The sequence below is a fragment of the Streptopelia decaocto genome, assembly GCF_964273445.1.
Source record: "Streptopelia decaocto genome assembly, chromosome: 3".
Taxonomy (NCBI): Eukaryota; Metazoa; Chordata; class Aves; order Columbiformes; family Columbidae; genus Streptopelia; species Streptopelia decaocto.
The window spans coordinates 112838411-112865982 of NC_138656.1; the positions used below are offsets into that span (position 1 = coordinate 112838411).

The following is a 27572-nucleotide window of genomic DNA, read 5'->3' on the forward strand; positions in this document are numbered from 1 at the left end:
TCTGCCCCCCAGCTCTGTGAGCGGAGCGGGGGACACGGTGCTACGTTGGCGCGTCCTTGGTTGTTTTTCTTACTGTCTCCATTAAGCTCCAACACTGTTAAGCTGAGCCCAGAGTCACGCAGGACATCTCAAGAGAGCAGAGGATTATACCCGCTCCCTGCCTTCAGTGTAAAGCTGAAGTTAAATAAGAGATGGTCCCACCTAAAGGGGAGCTTCAGCCATGGTAGGTGCGTTGGTGTCCAGCTCCTGCATGGAAGCCTCTGAGCCCAGCACATTTCTTTAATGCCCCATGCTTGATTTAGATACAGAGCTGAAGCTGGAAAACATATCCCTTGGCAGGACGAGCCACGCTGTACTACCTCCCATTGGTGCTCAACTCAGAGCATCTGTGTGTTTTGGAGGGGCTCATGACATGACACCATGGGATTTGGGCGGTGTTTGCCTCTGCTGGGAATTTCCAGTGTTCCTGCAGTGATAAATGTCCAAATGATGTTCCTTTTGGCTTATGTGACAGCAGGACATTGGGCACCTAAATAGCTTTATTAGCAAAAAATGTGGTTTCCTGCAGACTCTGAGGTACATAAGCCTTGAGGGGTTTTGCGTGTCGATATAGTGTCTGAGCTCTGCTCTCCCTACCTGAGGGCTTGTTCCAGCTTCAGTCCATATTCTCTCCATCCTCAGCTCATCAGCAGGAGAGGAGCGGTAACTACAGCTCTTGAAGATTTTCTCAGATTTTACAGTTAAATGAGTATCAACGGTGTCTGGATCTGGTAGGGGTGGAGTGATGTAAGCAGCAAGAACGTGATGGCACGAAGGAGGAAATTGTGCAATATGCAGATAGATTTTTTGGGGATTTTTTTTGTTTATCTTTGGCTTCTACCCATACAATGTTTCTCTTGAACTCTAAGTGTGTTTTCCTACTTTTGATCTTGTGTGTGTGCGATTCCCAAGAGAATCTTAAACAGACCCGAGTGTAACGCCAGGAGCACGTCTCTCGTGTGACGTAAATACAATTTATGAAACAGTATTCCCTGAAAATATAACAAGCAGCTTCAGAACAGATATGAGGCCTTGGCACTTGTTTAAAACATGTTCTTTAAGCTTCAGTGCAGGCTCCCACGCCGCTTCCCACGTGTCTTAACGAGGGATGCTCTGGTCTGGGCTGTTGGGATGTGGCACTCGCTGTCATGGTACCCAGGACCGGGTTTGGCTTTCCGTTCTGCCAACTAATGACATTTGCAAAAAGAAACTTCTACAAAACAGGGAGTCTCTGGGAGATAATTAGGTGGTTGTATAAATAATGAGTGAGGGCCAGATATTATCTGCTAGCTCTATAGTCGCGTCCATGGAGAGAAGAAATGAGCTTTCTTCAGGGGCAGGAGAGTTCTCTCAGCTGAATTAAATGGACGTGTAGTACCAGCCTGACACTGAGCATTTGTTCCCATAGAAGCCTGTTAAAGGGAAATACAGTTCATGTTGCATACAGCCTGTGTTTAGACCTCCCGCTTGGATTATGGAAAATGTTAAAGCTAAAAAAAACCTCACTCATTATTTGAGTTTCGAAACCTGACTGACTTCTGAATGCTCCCTGCAGCAGGGCGCACCTTTTCCACTGCCCGATTAGCTTCTTGTTATCTTGTTGAAAATGCCTGGCTTCACTATTCCTGCACTTTATTTTAAAAGGCTTTTGCTGTGTGCAATTGAATATACTGTAATCTTCTTATCAAATACTAAAGCTCTTTAGTGATGCCATTTTGAAACGGACTTCAGTTTTTAAATTGCAAATTCTTGTCTGGCTGGAAGGTCTCTGCTCACGGTTTAGGTGGTGGTTGAGAATACATACATGTGTGTGTGTGGCTGTATATAAATGCTTGAAAAACATACTGTCCGTTTTCTGATAATGTACAATTGTGCGTTTCCCTCTAGAACACTGGAAAGGGAGAATATGGATTACAAAGCTGGTAGCTGCCCTCCTGGATCATTTTGGGGTGCTTTTCATTTGGGGTATTTTTTTTAGGTTGCGTTTGAACCTCCAAAGGAGCAGATAAATTATCCCTGAACAAGAGCAAAGTTTTTTGTTATTAGTTTTATTATTTAAGGGAAAGAATAAGACTGGTCTAGTTTTGAGTAGGAACTGAATATCTGAGCTCATATACTCCAGTCTCACATCCTTCAGTAACTTGTGATGTGACTTGAAACAAAATCACTTAACCTGTGAGGCTATTTCCCTACCTGTAAAATGGGGTTGAGAGTAAGAGGGACGCCGTGAGCATTAAATATTTAATGTTTGTAAAGTGCTTTGAAGACGAAGAGTGCCACATAAATACTTATCATTGTATTAAAATACAAGGAACTGGATAACCTTGTGTAGGAAATTTTTTTGTCGACACTCTTAACTTTGGGAATGCAGACCAACGTGGGAGAAGAAGGGGCATCTTGCAAAATTGCCTATTAAGAATTTCGAATTAAATGCACTGGAGAGTCTGTCTCTAAAGAATTAGCAGAGGCGGTCTTTGGGATCACTGAAAATAACCTTCTGAAAATCGTAGCATTCAGTAAATAGGCAAAGTTGGACTTCTGTGCTAATCAAGAAAAAAATGCAAAGAAACTTCTGAAGAAATTAATCTATTGAGCCTGGCCACAGTAATCAAGAATGTAATGGGGCCATTATGTGAATGCTGGAAATAAGACATCTAGTTATAGACAGGCATTATTTCGAAGTGTATGTCTAATCTATCCTCAGTGAATGTTATTACTTACCTATAAGATGATGGAAATGCAATGGATAGGTACTTTATTCAGGAAAGCAATTGGTGGAGCACTCCATCTGTGAAGATCATTCCAAGCGGCTCATCATACACTCACATCATCATAGAAATTATTTACAAGTGGATAGGCAAAAATACAGTGATACAAAGAGTGGAGCAAAATTTTGTAAGAAGCTGGGAATAAAGCACGTGTCTTCAAAGCAAATAATAAAGCAAAAACCCAGTCGTGGTAATAATGTAGGAGGTCTTCCCCATGGTGTCTTTCATAAATACACTAAAATACCGCAGATACAGAAATATTAAGTCTTTTTTCTCCCTCTTCCCCACTGCTACAGAGAATGAGTGTGTGAATGGCCTTGGGAGATTCTGGAAATGAAAAAAAATGAGTTCTTTTTATGCTGCAGGTCTTTGTTCGCTGTGTTAGGTGGGCTGTGTCCAGACCTCCATCCAGCCACTTTCCCAATCGCCCTCCTCAATCGCCTCTCCTGTTGGGAGAGAAAATGTCACAGAATCATTGAATACCAGGTTGGAAGGGACCACAGAAATCATCTGGTCCAACCTCTCTTGGCAAAGGCACAGTCTAGACAGACAGCCCAGCACCCTGTCCAACTGAATCTTAAAAGTGTCCAACATTGGGGAATCCACCACTTCCCTGGGGAGATTATTCCAATGGCTGATCGCTCTATGGTGAAAAATTTCCCTCTTGTGTCCAATTGGAATGTCCCCAGGAGTAACTTGTACCCATTGTCCCTTGTCTTTTCCATGTGACTCCTTCTAAAAAGGGAGTTTCCATCTTCTTTGTAGCCACCCATTGAATACTGAGACATGGTGAGGAGGTCTCCCCTAAGCCTTCTTTTCTCAAGGCTGAACAAGCCCAGTGCTCTCAGCCTTTCCAGTAAATAAGATGAAAAAGCTCACAGGTCAAGAAAAAGACAGGGAGATCTCTTACCAATACTGTCACAGGCAAAACAGACTCATCTCAAGGAAAATCAGTTTATTGCCAATTAAAAGAGAGTTGGACTGTAAGAAACAAAGAGAAAAGTTAAAGTAACTTCCCTTGGCCCCGCTCTCTTCCCAGGCTCAACTTCAGTCCTTCATTCCCAGCTCTTCCACCTCTTCCCTCCCCACTGGTCACAGTCCATCCATACATCTTTCTGCTGCTTCTTTCTCCTCGTGCTTCTTCCCTGCTCCAGCATGGGTCCATTCCTGGGGACAAACTGCTCCAGCACGGGTTCCTCCAGGAGATACCGTCCCTCATGGCCTGCCCCAGCGTGGTCCATCCCATGGGCTGCAGTCCCCCGGGATCAGCCTGTTCCAGTGTGGGTCCTCCATGGGCTCCTCCTGCCAGGATCCTGCTCCAGCATGGGCTGCTCTCCATGAGGAGAGGACCATGAGGTGCCCCATGGGCTGCAGTGTGGGTATCTGCTTCCATGGGCTGCAGTGTATCTGCTTCCATGGGCTGCAGGGTAATCTCTGCTCTGGTGTCTGCGACATCTTCTCCTCCACCTCCCTCACAGAACCCGATATCGGCAGGGCTGTTTCTCACATATTTTTCCTCCTTTCTCACCACCTGCACAGTGGTTTTACCCCTTCTTAGGAATGTTTTACAGAGGCACCACTGTCTTGGTTGATGGGCCCAGCTCTGTGGTATGGCCATCATGGAACCATCCAGAACCAGCTGTGAGCGGCACCACACAGCTTCTGGCCTCCTCCTGCAGACACCAGCCCTGCAGCCTTCCCACTTGAGATTAACTACATAATTGAAATAATCAGTTGGGTTTGGTGGGTTTTTTTTTTGAGGGAACTGTTCAGGTGTTTATGCCCAACCTTAGACATACATTATCATTTTATGTGTGACTTACCGAGTCCCTATTTCTGTCAGACAGGCAGGTTGCTCGATGAGGCGAGAGGGCTGTGCTGTTCACAGAGCCATCGTAACAGCCTCCTGTGCCTTTTGGCCTTAAAAAAAAAAATATATATATATATATATATATATATAAAAATTCATGAGACTAACAGGAATGATGCAGTGACTCACCTGCGCGGCAATCAAGGTGTCACCGCAAATCAAAAGTTTCCACTGCTTCTTTGAGACGGGGATTCAAAGAAAATGTTGGTGGCAATTAAAAGAATTGCTCATACAAGGCTGCGAAGCTCCGGTGTGCCTCATAAGATATGCATCTTATCTCCAAACTATTTATGGCTCCATCTTGGGTACTTGGTGCCCGTGCTCAGAGCTGTGGAGCGGGACGCGGATTCCCAAAACGGGGTGTGCTGCTGGTGCCTCGCGACCCACGGGGCTGGATTTTGTGTTTCATGCCCTTCCCCAGTGTTTAGAGCTGTGATTTGATTCTCTCATGTGCCGTCATCTATTGGGATTATTTACTGGGAGTGCAGTACCTTTGCCTGATCTACCCGTGCCGACTTCTGTTGATACCTAAGAATTGCTTAAATGATGGTAATTCACAGTCTTGGCTTTTGGCCACTGTTTTTGCTTTCTCAAAGAGCCCAAATTTCTGGCCAGACTGATTATTTAAGCTGCGACTACTTTGTTGCTATTACATGGGCTATATGCTTCTCTTAAGAGCTGTAAGGTTTACATGTGAGGAATAACTGCTCAAAGTGATAAGTCTCTGTAATATATTCATTTATGTCTCCTTGCCATTTTCTAGATCTCTGTGAAAACAAACTCCTTAGCAAGTTTTGTAGCAGTAATAAAATAAACTGCTTCAATGTCTTGCTATTAGATGTCACAACATACTTTTGGTTTTCCTCCTTGTGTTTATGGGGAAATGGCAATGTGAGGAAAGATTAATCAATCAGGAAAATGATCTGTTATTTTCCTTCTCTTTTCATCTATCAAAAAAAAATCTGATGGGCTGCGATGCAAAGTGTCTCTAAGCAATGCATATAATGTATGCGATTACTGCATGCTCAGCAGCCAAATGCAAACATTGCAGAGTAGAAACACAAGGTTTATCTGAAAATAAACAAAAAGGAAACAGAAATCTGTACTTCAGATTCCACACGCAAGCTGTTCAAACAGTCAGATCTTAATAGTAGATTTAAAAGTGTCAACAGCAATGGCCTTGTTTTTTTTGCATGCTTGAAACTTGTCAGCAAATTCAGTCTTTTGAGTGATAATAACACTAAAAGGCTCACAACAGACTGTCCTTGGTGTATTGCACAAAGGAAAAAAACCTTACAGGAGCAACAAGTATCTGTTGACCTGGGGTCAGTGTGGGAATCTCAGGTCACTGTTGTAGACTGAGAAGCTTCTTGAGGAAAGAGCGAAATCCATGTAATCATTGCATTACTTTACCATGCAGTGAAAGGTCAGAAGGGAACAGACCTCTTCAAATTATATTTAGTAACTATGAAGATTTTGCTCGTTGTAGTCACCTTACACTGCGTAGTGTTTTGCCCACCCTTCTCCCTGCTCCTCCTCTGAAAACTCTGCTCCGATCTAATCTGAAACTAATTGCATACTCATGAGCAATTTTTCCATTTTCCAGCAAACCAGACAGAATTATTGAAGAAGCAAAAGCGAAATTATTTTGCTCCACATATGTTTATTGACAGCTGGGCCAGGCTCGATCCATGCTGGAAGGTGCAGGACAGTAGAGAATAAGTGTGCGATGCTTCCAAATATTAAACTAACCTGATGCAGTCCTGTAAATGGAAGTGACAACGTATCATGGTTTAACCCCCACTAGCAACTGAGCCCCACACAGCCACTCGCTCGCCACCCCACGGTGGGTTTGGGGAGAGAATTGGAAGTGAGAAAAAGTAATGGGTTGAGATAGTTTAATAGGTAAAGCAAAAGCTGCAGGTGAAAACAAAGCAAAACAAGTTCGTTCACTCCTTCCCATGGGCAGGTGGGTGTTCAGCCATCTCCAGGACAGCCGAGCTCCATCATGTGTAACAGTTACTTGGGAAGACTCTGAATGTCCCCCTTCATTCTTCTTCCCCCAAAATATATACTGAGCATGACATTATATGGTATGGAATGTCCCTTTGGTCACTTGAGGCCAGCTGTCCCAGCTGTGTCCCCTCCCAGCTTCTTGTGCACGCCCAGCCTGCTCACTGGTGGAGTGGGGTGAGGAGCAGAAAAGGCCTTGAATCTGTATAAGTGCTGCTCAACGATAACTAAAACATCCCTGTTTTATTGATATCGTTTTCAGCACAAATCCGAAATACAGCCCCATGCGACCTACTATGGAAAAAATTAACTCTACCCCCGCCAAAACCAGCCAACCACTGTTGCTGTTGTGGCTGGCTTTACACATATTTTTTGCTGGTGTTGACATCTACTGGATAAATTCGCTACTGGCAGGAGGAATATGTTCTGTTCCAAAGAACAGGAGAGTGCTCTTCTCTTTCTCTCTGTCTTGCAGAGTCAGATTCCATCACTACTGCCTTTCTTGCTGTTATCTTTTTGTTGTGTTCCGTTTCCAAAATTGTCCTGCGAACAAAAATTGAATTTAAAGATAGTAAATTGCAAGCGCGTTTGGGCAACAGACTGATGAAACAGCTGCAGTCTTTCTTTCATAGACTTGAATTTTTCTGTTTTGCCCGAGGCAGTAAAGGGAAATTAGTTTATTAGTTTCACTTCAGTCACTAGTGAATATAATTCCACCCACCCACCCACCCCCCCCAAATAAAAATAACACTTTAATTCTGCTTGATTTCAAACAATTGACCGATCAGGAAAGAAGCATGTGAATGGAGCTACCGGGACTGAATTGCACCGTAGGCCTGGAAGATCAATTGTTTGGGAGGAGAGCTGAGACACCGCAGCCTTATATTACACCTGCCTGTTTATTACACTTGGCCTGAGGGGAAGGCAATGCACCATTCTGATCTGCTGCCTCGGAGAAGTACGGATGTAAAATGAATGCAAAATAGGGGAACAGCAAGGTTTCTTTTTATTTTTTCTATGTTAATATATTTTATATTGATATTGAGGGCATTCGAGTAAACTGAACTTCTAGTTTAGAGAATAGCATATGTGTTTTTCCTTCTTTCTGTGCCAATATTCTTTGATGTATGCAGTTTATATATATATATATATATATATTTTTTTTTTTTTTAGCTTTCTAATAATACTTGTAGTGATTGACTGATAGCAGTAGCACAAATGCTTAGTAAAATTAGTTCTGCTGGAAGGTTACTCAGATGCTACAGCTCTTCTTACTCCTCTTTGCTCCGTTCTTTCTGCCTGTTTTAATGATTTCATTTAGGAAAAACGACCTGAGGCAAAGCAGAGAGGAAAAAAAACCATAAAAGTCACAAGAACAAAACAACTGGTGGACTTATGGTTTGGCAGCGCCATGGAACAGAAGTGAGGCCAGATGTTTGCTATACAGGCATTTGGCATGTATGTAAGAGTCTCACTACAAGACTGCATATAGAGTTTTTGACAGCTTTGGTTGAACGAAAATGAATGATTGCTGTTTGGGATAAAATGCAAGCATTTTGGCCAGTGCTTGCAAATCTGGGAGTTTTGAAGCTGTATTCTTAACTAGATTCTAGGTATTATTCAATCCATATTTAAACAGGTGCTTACCAAACATCATTTGATTTCTCTCTGCAATTTTTAATGGTTCTACATCACCTAACATGTCTTGGGAGGGATGTGGTGAGTGGTTCATGGTTTTGGGAAATGAGCTAATTCTTAGTTGACCATGTTATGTCTAAAGCAGTTAATTAAAAGCTTCAGACCTGTGGCCTAGAAAAGCTGGGTTGCCGATTTACTGCATTCAGCAAACAGTCTTCGTCCAACACCTGGAAAGATAAAACGTGAGTCGCTGGTGGCATTTTTAAGTGAAGGTGGTGGAAGAAGTGGTAGCAGGAGGTGCTGGAACAAGCTGAGAAGCAGTTAACTTTCATACTGGGTGGGGTATTAATGCATTAGGATAGTGGCATTGTCCCTCTAACTCTTGAAGCATCGCCTTTCAAAACAAAACAAAAATAGCATATTTTATTGAACCGACTGAAAATCAAATCAGTGCGTTTTGTTAAGCACGGTTAGGCCACAGAGGTGACTGTAGGCAAGCAGGTAATGTGGGCTCTGGCGAACTTCAGTAACGTGCACCAGGGAGGGGATATTTACATTTGAAAGCCCCAAGTATCTGCCTGATGAGCTGCAAGTCCAGTATTTCCAGTCAGGAAAAGGGGCACCTGGTACAGATATACTGGTACCCATGGTACCGGTGCCATGAAGCAAACAAATGCCTCACGGAAACAGGCAGAGAAATTCCCATCTCCAGGCCCTTCACAGCCTCCAAAAGTGCGACAAGAATATTTGTGGCTCCTAAAATGAGGCAGTTTATGCCACCAGAAGTTGGAAAAGCTATAGATATTTCCCTCGGTGGAAATTCAGTTTCTTATTGCAGAATCAGGATAACTGCACTTTCCTACCTCAGACAACAGTGTGAAGCGAATCATGTTAAAATCTCAAAGGCTCTTGGATCCGTGTTGTTACGGACTGTGCTGGTCTAATATTCAGTAGATTTAACATCTCTTGGGTTTTTTGTTTGTTTGTTTGTTTGTTTGTTTGTTTGTTTGTTTTTTCTGGAGCATTTTGTATCTAACAAGCTTGCTTTATACACCAGATGCTTAGTGACTGTTTCATGCTGTAAGTGGACACATGGTTGTGATTTGGGGGAGTGATATATGTCTCCTCTTAACAAAAGGCCAGAAAATTCGGTGTGGTCAGAGGACATCGGTCCTGGAAGAGAAAATTTACAACTTCCCTGGTGCTAGCTGAAGCTTTTAAAATGTGAACAGTGACAGGGGTGGGATGACCCAAAAATATCCTCTAAGAGGCAAATTCAAAGCACAGTTTCTTTATTATACAGTTTTGCAGCAATAGGGGTGATCCACAGATCTTTTGCTTTAAAATATGCTGCATTTAACCCTTTCCTTGGCAGAGAGCTTTCTCCTCTAATAGTTTTGACTGACCGATCAGTCTTCCCCAAGGGCTGGCAAATTGAGAATGGCGGTAAATCAAAGGGAATTTCTCCTGCCTTGTCCAAGTGTAATGTGAAGACCTAGTCCCCTCCTCCTCCCCGCACAAGAAACCAGCCCCAAAAGAGCCAAGATCCTGTTAATTAAATTCTGCGAGATTTAATTTGTGACATTTGGCAACACTGACAGTAGCTTATTCTACATTTCTGCTTTATTAACTATGAAGTCTTAGGCGAGATTAGGTGTGTCAGGTGCTGGCAACCACTTAATGCGTTTTGAGAAGATGGACCGTTTCCCCAGAAGAAATTTAGTCATGTCCTTGTCTTTCCTCCTCCACCTGTCCCTGGTGAGCACCTTTGGACCTTGGCCACCAATTGACGTCCACTGGGATTGGGGTGCCGGCCACCGGCTCTGCCGTGCAAGTCTTTCTGCACAAACCTCATCTTCAACATCGCAGCTTTTGGCATTTGGTTTTCTTTTGTTTGCTTTTCATGCTAATGAGATAATTTAATTAGGGAAGTCAATGTTTTGGACAGTGTTTTGCAAGCAGGAGTGTTAGAGAGGAACACAATGTTTTCCTCTCTCTGGTTTTAACAAGGCTCAGTTCTAGTCAGCGCCGGCTGCCCAGGACCCTGTAGAGACATCTGAGAAAGTTATTACGCCTTTGTGTAAAGTTGCGGTGGATTTTCATTTAAAAAACTGCTGTGCAAAATTCCAGTCATGATGCTGCGGAAGGACCTTGGAAAGCCCAAGAATCTGCATGAAATGGCAGCTAGAATTGATTTTTGGGAATGGAGGGTGGTGGGACTTGAGTTCTGCTCTGAGATTTTTGGGGGTGTCTGCAACAAGCCAAGGGATAGAACCAGATCAAGTGGGAGATCTTTTCAATAAAAGCTTGAAGAGAAAGGAATGGAGTTAGGAATCTTCTCCAGATACATGTCCCAAACCAGTATATTTTGACATGTTTTCTATCAGTTTATAATTGAAGATAAGCTCATCCGAGGGTGTGGATGAAGGCCTTTCAAAGATAGTCCACGACACCTGGGTGACGGGGGCCTTCCCCAAAAGGAGACCCCTGCACCTGATGGAACCCCGTAACTTGGTGTGTCCCCAAATGTGGTGGGCAGCACGTGGGACTGGTCTTCATCTTCTGTTCCAACAGCAGCAGGACCAGAGGCGCCTCTGGACTTGTGTGAATTGTTCTCGCCCCACCGGAGCCGGTGATCAGTGAATGGCAGGACGCGTTATCTACTCCACTCAGGTTGCGGAGGAATTAGCATTTGAAAGCAAATGACAAAATATGGGAAATGATCATATTGAAGATGAAGCTTAGTAATAAATTTAATTTTTACGCATAAAGGAATAAATAAAAATAGCATAAGTAAAAGTAATAAATCAATTTCCATGAAGCTTAGTGTTAAAACATACACATACAGATGTTTTAGTAACCCCTTATTTTGGAAGACCATATTCTTCTAGCTTAGAGGAAAGGAAACCAGACTGGTAAGCTATGGTTTCACTCTCATTTGGGCTGTTTGTTTGTTTTTTGAAGTTGGATAGTCTAGTTTATCTTGTTACTTATAAAAAGAGAAGATTTCCATATCCATCTTAGGCACTCAGAAATAATAAGTGTACACATTGTTCTCCAATATTTTGAGACGAAGAAACACAAGTCTCATTTGTGCTTCTTTCATAGTGCACTCTATCCTGGGAACATATTGTTGTACTACTGCTCTGATGTTTTTTTCTTATTTTTACGTCCCAAAGCATTGCCTCCTGCAGCATATATTTGGAAAATTAAATCCTATATAATCTCTTAAATCTACTGCTCCTTTATCACTTACTGGGTTAGGATTTGGGCTTTTTTTTCCTCCTCCTTTCTTTTTGAAGATCTGATTGTAGCAAAGCAGCTCAAGTCTCTCTGCCTTGTCTTGGATTTTACAAGAGCTTTACAGCTGTTTACAAGACTAAATCAAGGGTTTACAAAAGTAGACCTTGCTTGATAATAAAGTTGTTTCCTTGCCCCTCAAATATTTCTGGGTCTTATCTTTCTACACAGCTGCTTGTAGTTCAGCTTTACAGAATCTCTTGATTGGATTCCTACTGCCTTGGTCTAACAAAGAAGTCATTCAACGAAGTCACCCAGATGGAAAAAAAGAAGTTAAGTAAAAATTGTGAAAATGGATTAGTCAGATCCATGTAGGCTTATAACAGTGATTCCATATGTGTCTAAGAAAGTCTTTGTAGGTTATAAATAACGCCGAGCTCGAATAAAACATTTTGTTTGTCGCACTGCTGAGGTGAAGAGGAGCTCCTGAAGCTGCCACGTGTGCCGGCACCCTGTGTTATTTGTATGATTTGCTTAAAGACACATTTACATGTGTGTAATATGTGTGTTTGTATGACCCTACTGTTGAGTTACGTTATAAGCAGAATTTATGGTAACATCAGTGTATGTCAGTGGGATTTTGGTGCCGTATGCTTACATTGTGTCTTCAGCCCTGTTCCTCGGGAAGAGGTTGTTGTGTCGGTTGCTCTGATAAAACCGCATCCAGGAGCGTTTTCCCTGCAGTGTCTATCTGAAATCATTCACGCTTAGGTACTTAGACATCTTCTTCGTTATCAGTTACAGCTCTTCATGCTAGATCTGATTACAGCAAATCTCTCTCTTCTTCCTCATCTGTGGCTTTTTTTTGTGTGTTCACCTCCCAAAATGCTTAGGCTTTACATGCACTTAACTGCTTTTGAAGCTCTGTAATCGGCTATTTTATCTGTGCTTCCGTTCATCCAGTCTGAAAACACGTAAGGCTATTTAGCTCCTTATTTTAATGCTTCAGACTCTTCATTTCTTTCTTCTTTTCTTCCATTTCCCTAATGACCGTGTATCTACTTCCGTTGCTCTGTCTCCCAACCTCTCTTGCCTATCATATTTCTCTCATGTTATTATTTAAAAGGTAAATTTAGAAACAAATGCTTACCCAGGAAAAATTTAAATTAAAAGGCTGACCTTTATTTTTGAAGTCACTTAATGAAGTTGACTAATAGTCTAAGAAATCTGATTCTCTGGCTTCAGACTGGCTGAAAGCCTGTTTTTCTTTATATTTATATCTGTGAGGACGGGCGTTTTAAGGAGACCTTGGCTAGATAAGCGTGGAGAGCAGGGGAAAAGCTGCTCTGAGGCTCGAGCCGGACTGTCATTTAGAGGAACGTGAATAGCAAACATTTTTTCTGCAGAACAGTGAGTGTTTTGGGCTTGGGGGAAGAAGGGCCATGTTTAAATGTGTGAAGCATAAAATGAAATGTTAATCATTTAAGGTTTAATAAATCTGCAGCGAGGATCTGTTTGAACCTGGTAAGGGGCCTGTAGTTAGCACGGCGCTATCTCGAATGCCGCCGGTCTTTTTCTTGGCTCTGTGTGTGTGGGGATCTGTGGAAACAAGGAGCAAATGAGCTTGTGTGAGAGATGTGGTGAACAACGAGCACCAGGAGGAAGGTGGTTTTAAACTAAGAAGGTAGGAGGATTTCCAAATGGCCATAGTGTTTCGGCTGGATGTGTAGGTGCCCTGCGTTGTAGGCCTGAAGACGCTCAAGTTTTGCAGAAAAAAAGTCCCAAATTCTTAATGTTGAGCATTCTGTTTATATGAGCCATTTCTAAAACTCCTGGTCATGGAAGAAGTTGTTTAGCAGGAGTACTCTTGCATTTTACTTTCCTTCAAGAGTGATAAATGTATAGTAATTTCTTTTTATGGTCTTTCTCACCATTGCATATTTCGGCCTTGGAGGGCAAGGAGAGATGCCTGTCACTTTCCCCAGAAGGGCATTTATTATTGCTTCATCAGTCTGTTACTCATCCCTGTCTACCCTCTTGCTAGGAAGGTAAATCACGGAGGAGAGGGTTGGGTTCATGTATGATCCTCACGATCCAGAGCACTTTGCACAACCCTTCTCTGAGACCAAGAGGGCTGCCGTGGTTTGGCATGATTTTTGTAGCACGTACACGGCGATGCAGGCGTTGGGGACTGAGATGGGCATTTTGTTTGCTTTGCCGTATCGCTAAATCTCATTTCAGATTTGTCATGGGATTTTTCTCTTCTTCTGCTGGTTTGATCTCTTTCCTTTAGCTTCTAGCCTTTTCCACTGCTCTCCCTTAATACCAATTTGATCTCCTTTTTGCTTTGAATTTATCAGCTCATCCCGTGGCAACTATGGGTTTCTCTCTCTTCTGTCTCTTTAGTAGGGTGTTGTTTTGGTTATTTTTTTTCCTCTAAGAGAGTTTTTGTTCCTTTTGGTTGCACAATAAAATCCTTTGATTCTATGTGACAAACAGGAACACACGTTTCCTTTCTAGTCGAGATTAAAGACACCCGGCTACTCCAGTGATTATGTCTTGAGTAGAGAGAGAGGGAAGGCCTGTCTCATTGACTTTACACCTTCACCAGATAGCATGTCAGCAGAATTAGCTGTACAGAGTGATTTTCAGCAGTAACAGCAAGCAGGATGCCTCCTCATGGACTTCCATGCTGAGATACGCAAATCTTGGGTTCTTTCTATTGCCGGCTGTGTCTACGTCATGGTTTTATGGCTCTGACGTAGGACAGATGTATCTGAGATAGCTTTAAGCTTATCTGCTCAAGAACTGACTCCTAGACGCGGCGGCGGGGAGCTTTGTGCTAGCTGAAAAATTGGGCCCAAAACGGAGGCTGATAGATCTCTACTTAGGCCAGGCTTAGCTGGGGCAGTGACTTAGCACAGACAGCACTGAGGGTGCCACAAGGCTGGAAAACAAGGGAAAATCTTCCTGCTTAGAGGGACCTGAAGCTATTTAAGAGAAAAATGGGTGCATGTGAATGCTGAGAAAAACTTCTCTTGGAAGGGGAAAACATAGGAATTATTTGTAGGTGTTGATATTGGTATTTGTAAGTATTAGGTATTGATCTTTCTCCTTCTCCCTGTCTCTCCAACAGAAAGGAGGTTTGTTTTGGTTTTGTATTTAATTTAATTTTTGTTTGTTTGTTTGGGGTTTTTATTATTATTATTTTGTTTTTTAATTCCTTAAAACAAAAATTGATGTCAGGATAATTTTAGCTGACAGTTGGGTGTTTTGGTACCAGCAATGACGGGGTTAGGATGCACAGGCTCCCACCTCTTTGGCCCACGTGTGGTTTGCACGGTGCTCCGTCTCTGCCGTTTCTCAAGATGGTTCATGCCGCCCCGTCTCGAGTTCCGTGCAGAGGAACGTGATGATGACACTTGGCTCCGGACACACTTCATCGGAGAGGCTGATGTTATGAGCACGAAGTACGTTTAAAGCTTTATTATGATGATTATGATCCTTGACAAAAATAGTCTAGACAAAGCATAAACTCTGAATCCAAAAATACATTTAAAAATTAGCTAGCCTGTTCACAAACCATTTCTTACCTCACCCGGCAGCTATTTATGAGAACATTTTGTGTTGTTTCTAATTTTAAACAATTAATAGCAAGCACTAGCAGTTGAATACCCATTTATTAGATAGTTATCCCCTCTGGTTTTTCTGCACATCTTGCTGCTGTCAAATATCTTTGTACCCAGCCAAAAATGACATGTTGAAAGAAACAGTGTATATTTAATGCAACGTATAGAAAGAAAGCTATGATGTTCAGCCCTGGCTTTTAATTTTTATTGCGGAAATACCATGAAATACAGTAGCTGGACAAAGAAGTGAATTTGCTCTTGAAGAAAGTGGTGGGCTTTAAGTAAACTTCTTAATGCGCGGCTTAGTCACCGGCTTTTTTTCCTGCTTGTTATTGACGTAATTGCCTGTCAGTCTCATCTGATAGTAGAATTGCTGGGGGCACGGTGTCTTGGATCGTGTGGCAAAAAACTGCCAGCTATTGACTTGTGTGCATGTGTGCCTCTGCTCTCCGCGGAATTAAATGTCAGATATACTCAAGCGCGTGGGTGGGTGGGGGGAGATGTGATTTGGTTCTCTCTGGTTGCCTTGTCAAGAAGTGCACTAACACAGCTAACGGAGATCCTCCAGCTCGGAAGGAGAAGGGCATTCGCTTGACAGCCACCATCCAAACAGTCACAAAAGATCGCTTCACACAGCGCCGGAGACCACGCCGGTTTAAAAAGAAACTTGTTTCCAAAGGCAAGGAATAATAAAGGATATTTTGAAATGGTAGCTCGCAGCGTACAGCCTGGCTTTGTATAAAACAAAAGGAAGGGGGTTGATACTTGCAGAACTTCTTTGAAGACATTATTTTTAGGTACTGATTTTATTCTGAGCTGGTTGCCATTAGAGGAAAACTGTGATTTCTTCACCTCTACTAAAACCAAAGTTTTGGTTTTCACTAGAGCACTTATGTCTCTGGTTTTTGCCATGTTACGTGTATAGCTGTCGTTTCCACGCGGTCCTCTGGAAAATAAGAAGTGAGCTTTGTGAATTAAAGTATCCAGCAGGCACAAAAATACAGGCAAGAATAATCTAAGTAAACATCAGTGAACCGCCAGGCCTCAAATCATCAAGTCAAATCTTGCATCAAATCCTAATGGAGAAAAAAAAACGCTGGCTCTGTTGGATTAAGAGAAATGTGAATTTGGTGGTCAACACCTCCAGCACTGCGGTGTTGTCCCCAAAATGTGCTCTTGCTGGAGATGCACAGGGGCAACAAAACCATCACAAATGCAGCTTCTTGGAAGGTTTGGTTCAGAAGATAATAATTATTATGGGAGGGATTTTATATATATATATGTGTATATATATATAAAAACATTTGTATTATTGAATTTTTAACTGAGGAAGAGTTTTCTGTCTCTGAGCTGGTAGCTCTCTGGTGAACCAGGTGAATCTTTAATTGTTTAGTCCTAATAGTTGGTTTTGTTTGCCTTTTTTTTGTTAATTTCTACCAGATGAATAACCAACATTGTTGATAGGAGCAGTTTTATGGCATCTCTAAGTTTTATCTCTCTTAAATAGTTTCTTATCTTTAAGTTTCTGGGTGAGTTTGGTTCCCAATCCCTCCTCAGCCATTGTAAGCAAGTGTTTTTACTGTCCATTTTTGTATCTAAGAATTTGTGAAACAAAAATTGCTTCAGCTGACCTGATGTTATTATTACAAAGAACTCGCTCGATCGTGTGATGCAAATAAAATAAATCAGATGCTGCAGTGACCTAGATACTCATTATTTATTTATGGGAATAAATATATTTAGCATTATTTGTGCTGTTCTTCAATTCCAAATGCTGTAAACTTTCACTTACTCTGAACTCTGCCGGGAAAATAGCATTATTGCCACCGTTCTGGAGGTTAGGAGGGAAGACTTAAATAACTGCTCTAGGCTACATAACATATAATTATCAGAACTAGGATTAGACGTTGGGAGTCTCAGCTCCCAGCCCTGCGTTGAGGCATCTCCTGGCAGATAAAAATCTGTGGATAACAAAGACTGGGGAGGTAAGGAATGATAAGGACGGGATGATCACACAAAGAGACTTGGTCATTTGATCATTTTAGGTGTGTTAAGTGGTTTTAAGTCTGGCCAGAAGCACGTGAGGAGACAGGACCTGCCCGGAGAGCGGGAGCTCGGGCTCCTGTAGGAGCTTCCAGTGAGGAGGCCCAGCAACGAGTTGGGACAGGGCTGTGTAAAGAATATTTGGCTCTGAGAACAGAGACGTAATGGATAGATTTAGCAGGTAGATTTCTCTCCCCCTGATCTTTAGGATTCATATTTGGTCATGCATCAGGTGCAGGAAAGAGCTACAGAAAGGATGTGAAGGCTACTGAGAAAACTGCAGGACGGAGCTGTTGGAATCATTTTCCTGCTGTTAGAAGATCTGCATGATGATTTTCTTCTAACCTGGCTTTTCATGGTTTCTGTGCAGTTGCTTGTTATTCTGCTGGAGAGTTTGGACAGATGGTGCTTCCTCAGGTGTGAGGGACTGGTCGCTCCACCGCGTGCTTGTGGTTATTCAGACTCTCATTTGTGTTCTGGATTAAAGTTTGCTACAACACTGCTCTCTTCTTCACAACGTTCAGCTGGGAAATGGGGAGGAGGAGTGCTCTCCTAAAGCAGAGGAGGTTATTGGTTGGTTGCCTTGGTTATTACAGAATCATAGAGTGATTTGGGTTGGAAGGGACCTTCAAAGCTCATCCAGTCCAACCCCTGCCATGAGCAGGGACATCTTCAGCCAGATCAGGTTGCTCAGACCCCGTCCAGCCTGGCCTGGGATGTCTCCAGGGATGGGGCATCCACCACCTCTCTGGGCAACCTGGCCTGAATCTCCCCTCCTTTAGTTTAAAACCATCACCCCTTGTCCTTTCACAACAGGCCCTGATAAAAAGTCTGTCCCCATCTTTCTTATCGGCCACTTCTAAGCACTGAAAGGCCACAATAAGGTCTCCCCAGAGCCTTCTCTTCTCCAGGCTGAACAACCCCAACTCTCTCAGCTTGTCCTCCCAGCAGAGCTGTTCCAGCCTTGGATCGTTTCTGTGGCTCCTCCAGCCCCTCTCCAACAGGGTCCAGAGAAAGCCCATAAAAATGATTAATAGAGCACAATCGCTGTGGTGGAACCTTATTCCTTACAACTCTCTGGTTTTACTCTTCCAGGCAAGCTCTCGAGTTCCCTTTGAGAAGAAGCTGCCCTCCATCGAGATGTCACGGCACCACAGCCGGTTTGAAAGAGATTATCGTGCCGGGTGGGATCGCCGGGACTGGAGCTCGGACGGGAACCACGTCAGCAGCACCAACTGCAGCAGCGCCACCAGCACCAACAGCACCAACCGGCCCGGGCTGCTGCCCCTGCCCATCGTCCCCTCCCGCCTCCCCACCCCGGCCACCGCCGCCTGCACCACCGGCAACACCGAGGTCATCACGAGCCTGGTGGCCAACTCCTCGCCAGCTTCAACTACCAAAGTAAGAATTTGGCCTTGTGTTGTTGTTGTTGTTGTTGTTTTTTGTTTGGTTGGTTTTTGTTTGTTTGTTTTTTTACGGGTTTGATGCGTGGAAGGGGTGTTAGAGGTGGAGCTTCATCTGGCCCTTTGCAAAATCTGTGTTCATGGTATAGCCAAGAGGAGGAAAAGAAATACGGACAGTCTGTGTCTTTTTTATTCTTTTGTGTGTTGTGCATACACTAGAGTAGGCCTTCTTGCTCCACAACCAAGCGTTCCCCAGCTCCTTAGAGACCCAAGCAGAGCAAATAATCATAGAATAATCATAGAATTTCCTTTCAGCACTGCCTACATTTGGGCTTTCTGTTGCTTCCCCTGGGACGTGTGGTTCCCACTTTTGCTTTTGGGAATGTTCTTCTTGTCTGTTGACCAAGGCAGAGCTGCGGTTGACAACAAGTGGATGTGGTTTTCATCCAGAGGGAGCGGAAAATGACTAAAGGGCGTAATTTTGGCGTTTTTAGTTCTCTTCAGTTGGTACTTTCCTGTAAGGTTCTCAAAGCCCCGTTCCTAGAGCAGATTGGAGTGTAACAGTGGGACTGCTATAACCAGGCTCTCTCATTTGTGCAGAAATGCACACCAAGGAGTAAGAAAATGTTAAGCGGCAAAGAATTGAAATCATTAGTAAACCATTGGGCTTTTTTGTTCTAATACATAATTGGAGGAAAGAGGGTGACTTTTCCTTTTTTTTTTAACATTTAGCTCTTTTAAATCCGCAAAATACAAGTTGTTATTCCAGTAGAAAGTTGGGGTTTCTTTCTGCATGCAAATTCAGGTGGAACAGCTGGGGAACAGAAAACTCTGGCAAATTGTAAAGGTGACCACAGCATTAGGAAAGTGAGCCAGAAGCACTGCTGGTTTTCTTTTTATGATATTTAACATTTTCTTTCAACTTGGTTTCATTTTAATAAGTGCAAGTGCCAAATACAGCAGACGCAGGCAGAGGGAAAGGAGACAATAAAGTTATTTAAAGTAAGCCAAGAGCAAGCTGAAATTTTACTGCAGTACCATTATTATATTGATTTTTTTCACACTGTAGAAAAACAAGGTCAATGCTGCAGAAGGAAACATTAGGCCAAAGTTTACAGTGTGATTGGTGTTAAAAATTTTCCATGGCATCTTCAAATTATTTTCATTTGAAAGAAGCCAATCGGATTCTGATCAAAACATATTTAGAGTTCTCCAGATGCTATCCACAGATAGATGCATTTCAATCATGCTTTGTGTGGAGAAGATTGAGGCAATTTTGGAGCCAAAGCTGTCATTTCATTTATCATGACCTTTGTTCCTGGGTCTACTTAGAGTCCAACGATTGTCTGGAGCTGATCAGCCCTTTTCCCAGATGTTCAAAACCATTTTGAAGCATTGCAGTGCCAGTAAACCATGTGTTTATTGGGGGAGAGGAGGCAGAACAGCGAACTAAATGCCTTTTGATCATATGCTCAATGTGAACTGTCTTCTAAATTACCTTATTAGACAATTTTCTGATGGCTTTCATTAGTAGGAATGTTTTGGCATGAATAGATCAAAAGCAATAAATAGGCAAGAATGGAGGTAACATGGGACACTTTTTATTCTGAGAACTGTTAATCAGCTGTGTAATCTCCCATAAAATAAATGTGGAAAAATGTGTACAGTCTTTGCCCCAGCCTCTTCTGCTGAAAATCAGCTAGAAGCTCGAAAAATTCAAAATTGCATGTACTAAAGAGGAAAAAAGTTTGAAAAACATAAGTGAGGTGGGGAGGATGAACAGAGATGTAAGGGTACGGTGCTTCACAAGCTTCCAACTAATGATGTGGAACAGTGTCAGAGAAAAACATCAGGTGCTCACACATACTCATGTTCCCCCTGCCTGGCTGTGTCTCTCTCCTTCACACGCAGCAGATTTACACCTGCGGTTACCAGTGTAACCAGCCGGTGCCTTTCCCGTGCAGGATCCAGCTAATGGTTAGGCATGAAAAATTAAATCTGTATAATGAGAAATCACAAGTCAGAAGAATAACACGGTTGTTTGATGTAGTTTTAAAAACAGGAATGTGCCGACTTGCCTTGAGCTGTGGAGAGTTCACCATCTCCCCTCCGCAGCCTTTTTGTGAGTCTTTATGGGGTACCATAAAGACTCATGGGGGGCAGGTGTCATTTAAGCTGAATTTCTTAGTTCTGTTTTATACTTGGGAGTGGGATATTAGATTTTTTACGTGCCATTCTGCAGCCTGAACCTTCCCCAACATTATGGCCGATGCCGTTAATCTCAGAGGCAAGGGGGTGCGCCACTCAAGAGGGGACATGGTGAATAAAGTGTCATCATGGTATGGAGCAAGAAGATTGAGAACCTGGTTCTCCTTGTCTCATTGTCCAAGGATATGGGTACAGCCAGCAGTGTTCCTCCAGGCTGAGGACTGGAAGGACTCTGTGTCATCCAGTTACCGGTTTTGACTTCAGCATATTTTCCTGAGCTGATCTGAAGATCTCAAGGCATAAAGGCCAACCATCCATCTCCCTTCATTTTACATTCCAGCTAATTTATTACCCTGCCAGTTAAAAGTTTGTTTTATTTTTTTTATATAAACCATTTAGTCTGTCTTCAGACTTGGGCATCCCCTCCATTCTTCATTTGCCTTTGAAAATATAGGTACCAAGCCCTTTCAGCATCCTTTCAGCATCCATCTCGCCATTTCCTTGCATGGCGATGAAACCATTCCCTTCCTCAGTTCCCATGTCTGCACAGCTAATAATTGCTCCAGACTTCTCCACCAAAGTGCTAAGTCAATAGTTATTAAAAATACATATACATGCCATTGTCTTCCATTACGTGTTATCAGAGTCACAATCTTGACAAAGACTGAAATGGAGTCTCTTTGACAAGATGGGTCTTCTGGATACCTCTGTTGGCAGACATTGGTGATATTCCTGTCCTTCAGCTCCCGAATAACCGAATCCTGAAGTGACAAATTCAAAATGGAGGAAAAAACTCCTTTTCTCTCTGACATCTAACCAGACTGTGAAATTTGCTGTGCTGGCGATGGAATCGGTCAGGGAATTCACAGATAAATGGTTTTAAGGACCACTAGAGTATCTAATCTGGCTGAACCATTTGGTCTTAAAATTATTATGTAAATGTGTGTAAGATTAAAGACTTCACCCCGAGTTATGTGATATGAATGGAAAAAGCATTGGAAGGGAGAGAAAAAACTGATCAAATTAAGTGTTGGAGGAGGTAGAAACCATCTTCAGAGGGAACCTTAAGATATATAGCACCAGCTATGAGGGGATGGGGTTTGCTCTCTGTTTTTATGCTTCTGGAAGAGCTTTTTACATCGTTCTGTGGAGGGCTTTAGAAGGATTTTATTACTAATTATTAATGTGTAGGAGAACCTTAGAACTAATTATACTTTGCAGACCTTTGAAATTTATTCTCAAAGCGTACCTGTAACCTTCTTACCACAGATGCTTTGGTACAAATCACACTTAGTGGATCTGCCACATTTAAGTGGTTACGAGTGTTTGGTCTGAGTTATTTAAACAAAAAAAAAGCTGCATTTTCCCGAGCTTTAGTTTTTGCTGAGCAAAGTGCCGATTATACTTCGCACTGCTGGAACCCATTTCACCTGAGGCTGCCAGAAATCATCAGAAAAACTACGTAAACCTCAACAACCTATAAGAAAGGGATTAATGTTGGACTCCCAGTGTACCAACAGGGAAACTGAGGCACTTGGAGGTAGAAATTATTGGTTTTTCTACTCATTCTGTGCCACTTTGAGCAAACTTCCAGCTCTTTTATTCAGTTCGGCTTTTCTCCCCTGGTGCTGTGTCCAAAGCATTGGGCCGCAGACCAGCACCCCATGTTGGGAGGGTCTGATGAGCCCTTTGATGGAGATATTTCCTCAGCTTGTCAGTGCCCAAAGTCGGGGATCAGAGGGTGAAGTTCCTGCCGTGGAACCGCTGTGTTGACAGCGATTTGTCACACTGAGCCCAGGCAAGGGTGGTGAGCACAAGTGTGATGAGGAGCGGCTGAGGGAACTGGGGCTGTTCAGCCTGGGGAAAAGGAGGCTGAGGGGAGACCTTATCACTGTCTGCAACTGCCTGAAAGGAGGTTGTAGCATGGAGGGGGTTGGTCTTTTCTCCCAAGTAACAAGTGATAGGATGAGAGGAAATGGCCTCCAGTTGCACCAGGGGAGGCTCAGATTGGATATGAGGAAATTTTTTTTCCCAGAAAGGTTGTGAGGCATTGGAACAGGCTGCCCAGGGCAGTGGTGGAGTCACCATCCCTGGAGGGGGTTAAAAGATGTTGTAGATGAGGTTCCTAGGGACATGGGTTAGTGACAGTATTGAGTTAATGGTTGGACTCGATGATCTTGAGAGTCTCTTCCAAACAAAATGATTGTATGATTGAGCTCAGGTTTGGGTTTGGCTGTGTGCAGTGGGGTTTTGGGTGTTTTTCCCTCTAGTGAGGTTGTTTGTTGGTAGAAGGAAGCTATCAAAGAAATCCATATAAGACTGCAACGCTGCTTAAGATATTGGCAACAAAATGGTCTAAAATTCATTTAAGGATGCTGCACACCATTCCGGCTATGTTTGCTGTTCATCTCAGCAGCATCTTCATTCTTTGTTGCTTTTCCGAATTACTTTGCGAGTTACTTGTACAATTTTCTCCATCAAAGCTCCTGTATCACAGCTTCAATTTACAAGTGTTGTCATGGGCTGTAATTTGAAATTTTATTACCAAGAGATTTTTTGGTTATAGAACATTTACTTTTATCATCTCTATATTATTTTTAAATGCCTGAAAAGATTGATACATCAACAGAATCTGTGCAACACCAGGCGAGATCTAATATTTTTTTTCAACCTTAATTTTAAAAACCCTTTGCTTGGAACATAAATTGATTCTTAAGCCCCTGCACGCTTAATGATTTGTTATTCTCAAGGTTAAACCTATGACAAATTTTATAAAAAAAGCCAGTCTTCAGTTTTGATAAGATTTTCTCCAGTTGAGCTCATGTTTAGCTGTATAGTTTTAAGTCTCTAAATAGCATAACTGAGATGTGGTCCTGGCCTCCTGTACTTATGGTGCTCCCGTAGCATTTAAGACTTGTGCGTGTTGTTGCTGCTGTAGTTGTGATCCCACTGTGGTTAACCACAGTTATGATGTGGGAGAGAAGGCGGAGATGGTAAAACATTTGTTAACCTCTCTGGGAAGTCAGGCAGGGACTGCAGGGCAAAAATTTGCCCCCCCTGTCGTTGTCCCCGTGAATCACTGCAATGAATAGCGTTAAAAAATGCGTGGGGAGGGAAGAAAAACAAGTCAGTATGGCTGAGGAATGCGTGGTAAAAAGGAATGAAGTGGAATGGCACAGAAGCAAAATATATGCTGCTTTCCTTTAAGGTCCAAAAGAATTCAGTTCCCTCAGCAGCATTGTGTCATATGCAGATGATTTGCTGTACGTGGCAGAATTTGTGTTGCCTGTTGTATTTCTCTCGGTTCGGAGGTGAAGATGTGCTAAGCTGGTGTATGGCTTCCACAAATATTTAAAATATTGATTAAGCGGAGGAAAAACAAACATGAATTGTTTTTCAAGTTATGCGTTGTGTTGTACATGACTAATTAAATACAACAATTTGCTCTGCAACAGTAACTGAAATTTATGTACTCTTTTTATTATAAAACATAAGAGGCTTGCATAAAGAGGGAGATTATAAATATTGGAATACAACGGTTGCTAGAAAACAGTAGAAACATGCAGTGATGAAATGTATAGGATTTGCTCTTCCAGCTTCTCTGTGCAAAGCTACTCTTCCACTCCCCTGAGGGTTTGTATTGATAGCTGGCATATTTTTGTCACCATTTCAGATAGTCGCCTGTCAATTCTTTGATCTGGACACACCACAGCAATCCAGCCCAAGTGCAATAATGGCAAAAGCTGTGTTAAAGATCCTCCTAAATCTTCTGGCAAATGACTGTGAGGGTGAGGTTTCACTTGCTGGATGTCAAATACTGCGACTGTTTTAGTTTGTTTTTTCCAGGAGCGCATTTTTACCTATGAATAGATAGAGTAATAATGTCCAGTTTCGTTGCTAAATGAGATGAAAGCCCGTTCCCATCTACACAGAGACTTCTGGTGCACGTCAAGCTCCAATAATGACAGACTATGACATGAATGTGTAGGAAATCAGAGCAGTGCCCAGAGTCTATAAGACAAGGGCAGGTTTTCCCTGGCACCCAAATTGCATTCTCCTGGTTCTCTAGGTTTGAAAGTTCACTAACGTTGCACAATTTACCTTTTGTGGTGACACACCATGTAACTGGAGTGCAGCTTCCAGACAGTGGCATCTGTGAGGAGTCTGCAAACACGAAAATACAACCAAAATGTATGATGTTGGTCATGATCTGCCATTGTACCAGCCAAGCTTGGGTGAAACCAACAGAGTGCACCACAAAAAAATAGCGGTATGGTATCCTCCCGGTATCCTCAATTAATTTTGAGAGTTGCTTTTAAGGAATGGACAGAGCTTGTACCAGGAATTAGAGGAGGAAACACAGATGTTGACTCCTGGGGGGCTTTTTTCTTCTTTTTGCTAATTACAAATTGACCAAAAATCTCTGTAAATTGAACTCTGCAGTGACTTCTGCTGAAATAATCATGTTAAGCTATTAGGTAATTGTGCCACCAGAGGACAAGAGAACAAAGTGACATCAGTGGTGGGTTCCAAAACTGACATGTTGAAGGGCTTGAAGTAGAAGAACTGATTTGTCCCTTTGAACAAAGTGGAAAGATGCTTTGGGCTTTTTTCAGGCTCCTTTGTAGAAGGTTGTTCCTAAAGATCTGTGGCCCTAGAGAGGCCTTAAGTTGTGCTGATGATCTGTTGCTTCCTCTTACCATCTTATTTTAGTATTTTTTTTCTCAGATGTATTTTTCCATATTTTTAACAGCGGAGAAATTGGAACATACAAAATGCGGTTGCAGTTTGTCAACTTTTGCAGCTACTTTATTTGACTGAAACTGGTCTGAAAGCCCTGGCGTGCTAATTAATCTGTAAAGTCACAAAAAGCTGCTTGGATTTTTTGACTCGCAATGTGTTTATCATCTGTCGAAAGAGCTGAGAGGTCTGGCCGGTTTCTATGCCCAGTTCCATTTGAAGATGAAAGGCAGCGGTTTTGAAGCACTAATTGACATAGCCGAGTACTTACAAGGTCACAAACATGACAGCTTTGGATATAGAAAAAGGCGTATTTCTAGGCTCTGACACTTCAATCAAGAAGTATCTTGACTTCCAAAAGGGATAAATATCAGTAATAACAGTAACCTAAACAAAATGTGTGTTGGCCAGGATTTAAGTGCTTGTTTCTTTGAAATGATTTAGAGTTCTTTCTGTTTTCTTCTTTCTTTCTCATCACTACTTGTTTTTCACGTGTGTTAGTTGCAGATTATCCATTGAAAATGCAGCAGGATTCTGCCGCGCAGGAGGCGTGAGTGTTTCATTAGGAAATTTGTCCCAACCTCCTGTCAGGCTACAAAAATCCTGCCTGAGAGCTTCTGTGCCCATGATTTGATGTTGATTATAGAGGTTTTGTTTTCAAGGACTGGCACTTCTAAAGGAGGGCAGCTTATCTGGGTTAGAGATGCATAAAATCCTAAGGTTGGTTGCTGTCGTTTAGGAATGTGTTGCTATTGTCGCCATCAAACGTACACACACAAATCATTTTATGAGCAGCCGCTTGGCGGTTTCCTGTTATTATTTCTATCATTTGCTAACTTTGCCAGGTAGTCCCTGGAAATCATTTTCAAGAAAGCTGGTCCTTTCTCAACTAGGTAATTTGTGATTTTGGTGTTGCATGAAGACGGTAATGTCAGAGAAGTCATTGAGAAAGGGGATGAGTAGATTAAGGTATATGAGGAGCCCGATGCAAACACTTTGTAGAAGGCTGCAGAGGTGATTGAGTGGGATGTCTCCATACCATAACTTTTATTATAAGTCACAGGAAGACAATGCTCATTTTTAAAAACACAATTTTAATGCATATCGGAAGGGAAATAAATTGTTCGCCAAGTAGATAATATTTTCTTCATGGCATTGGTTTTCTCAAATTCCAGATTGATTTGCAATTTTCAGTTTAGAAGTTGCTTGCAAAACAAATGAACCAAATGAATAAAAAGAAAGAAATAGAAGTGATCCAAGCCTCACCTCTCCCTGTGATTTCCATGGGCCTCGAGTTCCTGCTGGGTATAAGAGTTGTCTGTGAAGCTGATAGACACAAAAATATGGCACTGGGGGTGATAAAGAGTGCACTGAACTCTGCTCTCTGGCTCCTGGTACTGCTGGAGGCTCCACTTGGAAATGCTGGACACAGGCTGACGTGCTCTGGGTGTACGGGGAAGTTCTGATCAACCAGAGCTGACACTCCAAATTGACACTAAAGCAGCACCACTGCCCTCACTACAGTCCTGAAAATCCTCTTCAAAAAGTGCCCAGACCTTTAAGAGGAGCACGAGGATGTCGCGACTCGATGGCATGAAACGTGGGCGGCCTGTTTGCGCTGCCGATGCGATGCCGGGTGTCACGTCACATCGGTGACGCTGAACGGCGCTCCATCCCATCCAAACAGCACACGCGAGGTGCCGATGTCTTCTGCATAAATGGAAATCCAGTGAGTCACTGTCTTGAGAGCGGGCAGAACACGGGTTGATTGTTGGTGCCTGCGCGAGCACTTCAGGGGAGACCACGGCAGGAATTCCTCACGCTTTTTCCCGGCTCCAGTTTCACTCTCCAGAAGCAGCTCTGACAAAGATTTATAATTGGCCATTGCTTTTCAAAGTAGCATATAGAAAAGGTTAAACTTGCAGGTTATTTGTTGGGTTTTCTCTTGAAATTTGAGGCATTCCTGTCTGAGTGCTGGTTA

The 27572-nt window shown here is 42.7% G+C and overlaps 1 protein-coding gene across 3 annotated transcripts in view; it reads left to right on the forward strand.

Annotated features, from left to right (window-relative positions):
- The window catches only part of KLHL29 (kelch like family member 29), a 415043-nt gene that overhangs the window by 144625 nt on the left and 242846 nt on the right, over positions 1-27572 (forward strand). For all 3 annotated transcript variants that reach the window (XM_082047373.1, XM_082047375.1, XM_082047376.1), the window contains exon 3: positions 18336-18641. In XM_082047373.1, the coding sequence (XP_081903499.1) occupies positions 18381-18641 (261 nt within the window). In that variant the 5' untranslated portion in view covers positions 18336-18380. The remainder of the gene's footprint in view (positions 1-18335; positions 18642-27572) is intronic.